We start from the raw sequence: 7,908 nt of genomic DNA, 5'->3' as shown, positions 1-7,908 counted from the left end.
TCCCTGTTTGATGGTTCGTCGGAGGGCATAGCGGGATTTCTTATAAGAGTCCCGCTCCTTGAAAGCGGCAGCTCTACCCTTTAGCTCAGTGCGGATGTTGCCTGTAATCCATGGCTTCTGGTTGGGGTATGTACGTACAATCACTGTGGGGATGACGTCATCGATGCACTTATTGATGATGCCAGTGACTGATGTCGTGTACTCCTCAATGCCATCGGAAGAATCCCGGAACATATTCCAGTCTGTGCTAGCAAAACAGTCCTGTAGCTTAGCTTCTGCGTCATCTGACCACTTCCTTATTAACCAAGTCACTGGTGCTTCCTGCGTTCGTTTTTGCTTATAAGCAGGAATCAGGAGGATATAATTATGGTCAGATTTGCCAAATGGAGGGCGAGGGAGAGCTTTGTATGCGTCTCTGTGTGTGGAGTAAAGGTGGTCTAGAGTTTTTTTTCCTCTGGTTGCACATTTAACATGCTGGTAGAAATGAGGTAGAACGGATTTAAGTTTCCCTGTATTAAAGTCCCCGGCCACTAGGAGCGCTTCCTCTGGATGAGCGTTTTCCTGTTTACTTATGGCCTTATACAGCTCATTAAGTGCAATCTTAGTGCCAGCATCGGTTTGTGGTGGTAAATAGACAGTTATGAAAAATATAGATTAAAGATCTCTTGGTAAATAGTGTGGTTTACAGCTTATCATGAGATACTCTACCTCAGGCGAGCAAAACCTTGAGACTTCCTTAGTATTAGATTTTATGCACCAGCTGTTGTTTACAAATATACACAGACCGGCACCCCTTGTCTTAACGGAGTCAGCCGTTCTATCCTGCCGATGTAGCGTATATCCCGCAAGCTGTATGTTATCCATGTCGTCATTCAGCCACGACTCGGTGAAACATAAGATATTACAGTTTTTATGTAGGATATCCTTGATCTTTGGTCGTCCATTTTGATTTCAAATGATTGTACGTTGGCTAATAGGATTGATGGAAGAGGCAGATTACTTGCGCGCCGTCGGATCCTTACAAGGCACCTACGTCCATGATATATCCATCTCTTTCTCATGCGAATGACGGGGATTTGGGCCTTGTCAGGAGTCTGTAGAATATCCTTCGCATTTGACTCATTGAAGAAAAAATCTTTGTCCAATACGAGGTGAGTAGTCGCTGTCCTGATATCCAGAAGCTCTTTTTGTTCATAAAAAACGGTGGCAGAAACATTATGTACAGAATAAATTACAAATAACGCGAAAAAACACACATACAGTGCCTTGCAAAAGTATTCATCACTCTTGGCGTTTTTCCTATTTTGTTGCATTACAACCTGTAATTTAAATGGATTTTTATTTGGATTTCATGTAATGGACATACAGAAAATAGTCCAAATTGGTGAAGTGAAGTGAAAAAAATAACTTGTTTCAAAATATTCTAAAAAAATAATAACGGAAAAGTAATGCGTGCATATGTATTCACCCCCTTTGCTATGAAGCCCCTAAATAAGATCTGGTGCAACCAATTACCTTCAGAAGTCACATAATTAGTTAAATAAAGTCCACCTGTGTGCAATCTAAGTGTCACATGATCTGTCACATGATCTCAGTATATATACACCTGTTCTAAAAGGCCCCAGAGTCTGCAACACCACAAAGCAAGGGGCACCACCAAGCAAGCAGCACCATGAAGATCAAGGAGCTCTCCAAACAGGTCAGGGACAAAGTTGTGGAGAAGTACAGATCAGGGTTGGGTTCTAAAAAAAATATCTGAAACTTTGAACATCCCACGGAGCACCATTAAATCCATTATTAAAAAATTGAAAGTATATGGCACCACAACAAACCTGCCAAGAGAGGGCCACCCAGAGAGGCAACAAAGAGACCAAAGATAACCCTGAAGGAGCTGCAAAGCTCCACAGCGGAGATTGGAGTATCTGTCCATTGGATCACTTTAAGTTGTACACTCCACAGAGCTGGACATTACGGCAGAGTGGCCAGAAAAAAGCCATTGCTTAAAGAAAATAATAAGCAAACACGTTTGGTGTTCGCCAAAAGCAATGTGGGAGACTCCCTAAACATATGGAGGACGGTACTCTGGTCAGATTAGACTAAAATTGAGCTTTTTGGACATCAAGGAAAACGCTATGTCTGGCGCAAACCCAACACCTCTCATCACCCTGAGAACACCATCCCCACAGTGAAGCATGGTGGTGGCAGCATCATGCTGTGGGGATGTTTTTCATCGGCAGGGACTGCGAAACTCGTCAGAATTGAAGGAATGACGGATGGCGCTAAATATAGTGAAATTCTTCAGGGAAACCTGTTCAGTCTTCCAGAGATTTGAGACTGGGACGGAGGTTCACCTTCCAGCAGGACAATGACCCTAAGTATAATGCTAAAGCAACACTCGAGTGGTTTAAGGGGAAACATTTAAATGTCTTGGAATGGCCTAGTCAAAGCCCAGACCTCAATCCAATTGAGAATCTGTGGTATGACTTAAAGATTGCTGTACACCAGCGGAACACATCCAACTTGAAGGAGCTGGAGCAGTTTTGCCTTGAAGAATGGGCAAAAATCCCAGCGGCTAGATGTGCCAAGCTTATAGAGACATACTCCAAGAGACTTGCAGCTGTAATTGCTGCAAAAGGTGGCTCTACAAAGTATTGACTTTGGAGGGGGTGAATAGTTATGCATGCTCAAGGTTTTTGTTTTTTTGTCTTATTTCTTGTTTGTTTCACAATTTTTTTTATTTTGCATCTTCAAAGTGGTAGCCATGTTGTGTAAATCAAATGATACAAACCCCCAAAAAATCAATTTTAATTCCAGGTTGTAAGGCAACAAAATAGGAAAAATGCCAAGGGGGGTGAATGCTTTCGCAAGCCACTGTAATAGCACAATTGGTTAGAGGGCCGTAAAACGGCAGCCATCTCCTCCGGCGCCATCTTATGAATGGAGTGGTTGTTAATTACTGTAGGATTCGGAAGGGGAGAAAGCGCACAGTTCAAGTTCTGTAGTCTCAATTAGCCTAGCTAACGTTAGCTAGCTAGCTTAACTAGCTTCTCTCGGTTTGATGCGGTCAAGACAGCAGTGGTGTAAAGTACTTAAGTAAAATTACTTTAAAGTACTACTTAAGTAGTTATTTGTGGTATCTGTACTTCACTTTACTATTTAGATTTTTGACAACTTTTACTTCACTACATTCCTAAAGAGAATAATGTACTTTTTACCCAAAATATATTCCCAGACACCCTGTCATATTTTCCCTGAAACTCGTTCCATTTTGAATGCTTGCTTTGTTCACTTCTTTTACAGAGTGTGTGACACAATTGTGTGTGTGTGTGTGTGTGTGTGTGTGTGTGCGCGCTTGCACTCGTGCGTATCAATAGCTTAAAAAAACATAGCTAAGTGACAGAACCAACAGTATAGAGAATTGACAGCAGATTATTCTGTTAGTTTGTTGAGGTGCTTTGATGACAGTACAGTACACGTCTACATGTCTTAGAGTCTCATGTGTTCATCTATATTCCTGCTGATTTGTATTTTTTCTCGTTGCTGTTTCAATATTAAGTGCATACCTCCAGCTATTCACATAATGTTCTTTATCCACAATCAATTATAACAACATCTCTATTTCCATGACAACAAATTGGTAACCATACAGGAGACAACCAACAAGAAATGCAGCATTGAATATTTTGCTGAAAATATACTGTGTACTGAGTAGACTGCATAGTGTGTGTGTGTGTGTGTGTGTGTGTGTGTGAGTCAACAGGGTGACAGTCTTACCGTTGTCCTCAACAGAGAAGAGGAAGAGGTCTGTAGTGGCGTTCTCCTCATTTCTTAACACATAGCAGATCTTCAGGTCATCAATGTCAGCTACAAAGAGAGGAGGAGGAGGAGGAAGAGGAGGAGGAGGAGGAGAAGAGAAGGAGGGGAGGGAGGAGGAGAAGGAGGAGGAGGAGGAGGAGGGAGAAGAGAAGGTGGGGGAGGGAGGAGGAGAAGGAGGAGGAGGGGGAGGAGGAGTTGGAGGAGGAGGAGGAGGGAGAAGAGAATGAGGGGGAGGGAGGAGGAGAAGGAGGAGGAGAAGGAGGAGGAGGTGGGGGAGGAGGAGTTGGAGGAGGAGGAGGGAGAAGAGAATGAGGGGGAGGGAGGAGGAGAAGGAGGAGGAGAAGGAGGAGGAGGAAGGAGACGAGAAGGAGGGGGAGGGAGGAGGAGAAGGAGGAGGAGGAGGAGGAGGGAGAAGAGAAGGTGGGGGAGGGAGGAGGAGAAGGAGGAGGAGGGGGAGGAGGAGGTGGAGGAGGAGGAGGAGGAGGGAGAAGAGAATGAGGGGGAGGGAGGAGGAGAAGGAGGAGGAGAAGGAGGAGGAGGAGGGAGACGAGAAGGAGGGGGAGGGAGGAGGAGAAGGAGGAGGAGGAGGAGAAGGAGGAGGAAGAGGAGGAGGAGGGAGAAGAGAAGGAGGGGGAGGGAGGAGGAGAAAGAGGATGAAGAGGAGGAAGAGGAGGATGAAGAGGAAGAAGAGGAGGAGGAAGCGGAGGAAGAGGAGGAGGGAGAAGAAGAAGAAGAAGTGGGTAGGAGAACATGTTAATGACAAGCTGTTTTCTGAACAGAAAAGAAACTAGCACACTCTTTTTACAAACGTTTTCAATGTAGAGTCTTCTCCTTGTCTACACTATAGATGTGTGAGGTATTGGCTTTTGTATCAAATAAAAAGCTGTTTTATGGGATTATGTATTTCTATCGGTATGGACAGTATGTGCATACTTTGTGTGTACTCCTGTAGATCCTTGAACATTTATGTCAACCTTTAGAAAATGCACACCTTCACCCCTTCCTTCAATCTTTAGAAAAAGCACATCTTCACCACTTCCTTCAATCTTTAGAAAATGTTCCCCTTCCCATATTCTAGGATTTTAACATTATATGAGAAGGTATGAACTGCTTTTGTTTTGGAAAGTGATATATTTATTGAATTTGTTGACTACAGATTTGCAAAACCAAATTATTTCTGCACAAACTGTCAGAAACAATCTCAGGGAAGCTCATCTGCATGCTCGTCGTCCTCACCAGGGTCTTGACCTGACTGCAGTTCGGCGTCATAACTAACTTCAGTGGGCAAATGCTCACCTTCGATGGCCACTGGCACGCTGGAGAAGTGTGCTCTTCACGGATGAATCCCGGTTTCAACTGTACCGGTCAGATGGCAGACAGCGTACAAGGCGCCGTGTGGGCAAGCGGTTTGCTGATGTCAACGTTGTGAACAGAGTGCGCCATGGTGACGGTGGGTTTTGATATGGGCAGGCATAAGCTACGGACAATGGACACAATTGTATTTTATGGATAGCAATTTGAATGCACAGAGATACCGTGACGAGATCCTGAGCCCCATTGTCATGTCATTCATCCGCTGCCATCACCTCATGTTTCAGCATGATAACGCACAGCCCCATGTTGCAATGATCTGTACTCAATTCCTGGAAGCTGAAAATGTCCAAGTTCTTCTATGGCCTGCATACTCACCAGACATGTCACCCATTGAGCATGTTTGAGATGCTCTGGATCGAAGTGTTCCAGTTCCCGCCAATATCCAGCAACTTCACAGAGCCATTGAATAGGAATGGGACAACATTCAACAGGCCACAATCAACAGCCTGATCAACATCAATGCTGCATGAGGCAAATGGTGGTCACACCAGATACTGACAGTTATTTTTTTTATCCACGCCCCTAGCTTTTTTTTTTAAGGTGTCTGTGACCAACTGATGCATATCTGTATTCCCAGTCATGTGAAATCCATTAGATTAGGGCCTAATGAATTCATTTCAATTGACTGATTTCCTTATATGAACTGTAACTCAGTAAAATCTTTTGAAATTGTTGCATGTTGCGTTTATATTTTAGTTCAGTGTATGTGTTGCTTTGACAACAGCTGATGTGAAAATAATGAGAAAAAAAACGCCGCTCTTTTAAAATACCACCGGTTAATTGTGCTTATGTTCCAGACGTTTGACCTTGATATTTTAAACAGTTGATACTTATATTATTTTAAAACAGCTTCATAAGGACGAGAGATATGCTAAAACATGGCAGAGGCGTCATTAATGGCCCACGCTACTCTTCAAGGGGCGATGGGTTTCAATAAATGTGCATACCGTAAAACTTCAATTTTAAAGCAGTCTCAAATAGCCACCTGTCCCTTTTAAATCGCCGGGAATCGGCACAAATAAATGCATTTTTCAAATAAACGCCGGGACTAAATAAAATAGTTTACGAGGTCAACATGGACACAGCTCTGATGTGCATTAAAAATATTTTGTATTTATTCTGTCATCGTTGCTAACCAAAAACAAAACACTACATCAAATGAAAGCTACCAGTACGGCTCTCCATGGCGTTGAAGCGTGAAATTGGGGGTTGTATGATAGACTGCCTAGTCTTTGCAAGTCTGATCTGCGACGGTTTTGTTATTTTAATGCTTATACTGGTCATACTGGTCAGTGAGGTAGTCTTTTCAAAATGTTAGTGAGCAAAAGCTGTTTGCATTAAGGAAATAGACGCCTGGCTGAAATAGAAGCCTGTCTTTAATAAGTGCCTGTTGTGTTCAGTGATTGAAGCAAATGAACGCCAGGGCTATTCATTGAAGTTTTACTGTACTTTCCAAAGCATTGGTTGGTTACTTCCTTATTAGTGCATTTGGAAGAGCATCCTGTCTGGTCCTCCGAACACAGCATCTGTTTTCTTGTTCTCCAAACGGTTTACTATTTTGCATATTTACTGTACAAAGCTGACAGCTTGAGTAAAAAAAAAAAAAAAAAAGTGCTTAACACAATTATTCATAACTATTCTATTTTTACACACTGACTTTATTACAAAGAATAAATTATATGATACAGTTTAAACAACATGTTTAAACAACATGAGCTGTCAACTCAGACGTTTATGATATTGCGAAAAAGCTTTCATGAAAGATTTCACACTGCGTACGAATATATCCTCAAATGCTATTTGAAGCGAATAAGCATTACAGTTGTTTTTTTTAACCTAATATTCATTATCTCTAGCACCAATCCAGTGTCTGTATATGTGAAAGAAGTGCATTGGTCTGTGGTTAAACATATAAAAACAAAAGGTCCTACTGTTTGAACCAGAGTGTGTGGAAGCACCTGCTTTCAATATACTTTGTATCCCTCATTTAATCAAGTGTTTTCTTTATTTAGGCAGTTACCTGTATATATACAGTATATACACTGAGTGTACAAAACATTAAGAACACCTGCTCTTTCCATGACATAGACTGACCAGGTGAATCCAGGTGAAAGCTATGATCCCTTATTGATGTCACTTGTTAAATCCACTTCAAGCAGTGTAGATGAAGGGGAGGAGACAGGTTAAAGAGGGATTTTTTTATCCTTCAGACAATTGAGACATGGATTGTGTATGTGTGCCATTCAGAGAGTGAATGGGCAAGACAAAAGATTTAAGTGCCTTTGAACGGGGTATGGGAGTAGGTGCCAGGCGCACCGGTTTGAGTGTGTGAAGAACTGCAACGCTGCTGGGTTTTTCACGCTCAACTGTTTCCTGTGTGTATTAAGAATGGTCCACCACCCAAAGGACATCCAGCCATGTCCATGCCCCGACGAATTGAGACTGAATTGACGGTGCAATTTAATATTAGGAAGGTGTTCTTAATGTTTTGTACACTCAGTGTATATCGCATAGCGTTTGAAAATGTCACCGGGTGGAACTTTTTTACTTTATATTGTTTTTAACACAACGTAGAAATGCGCCGTTTTCTCATATGTAGACACTGGTGCTGGAGATGTGGTTGAAAGTGGTGGAATTGCCCTTTAAGACTGGTTCAACCACTGATTATCTCTCTCTCTGTTATATCAGTGTTTAAAGACGGAAGCTGTCTCTCTCTCT

General features: G+C 42.4%; 1 protein-coding gene across 1 annotated transcript in view; it reads right to left on the bottom strand.

The window, feature by feature from the left end:
* Window positions 1-3,774: 3,774 nt before the first annotated feature.
* LOC311116303 (FRAS1-related extracellular matrix protein 2-like) overlaps window positions 3,775-7,908 on the bottom strand; it is a gene marked incomplete at its 3' end in the record, with an annotated part of 28,022 nt that continues 23,888 nt past the window's right edge. The window contains exon 3 of the mRNA XM_084191405.1: window positions 3,775-3,864. Within this exon, the coding sequence (XP_084047531.1) occupies window positions 3,775-3,864 (90 nt within the window). The remainder of the gene's footprint in view (window positions 3,865-7,908) is intronic.

Source organism: Coregonus lavaretus (genome assembly GCF_964263955.1).
Source record: "Coregonus lavaretus genome assembly, contig: HAP1_SCAFFOLD_571, whole genome shotgun sequence".
Lineage (NCBI taxonomy): Eukaryota > Metazoa > Chordata > Actinopteri > Salmoniformes > Salmonidae > Coregonus > Coregonus lavaretus.
Note: the sequence above shows the minus strand (reverse complement) of the source record. Positions and strands in the feature narration are given on the sequence as shown.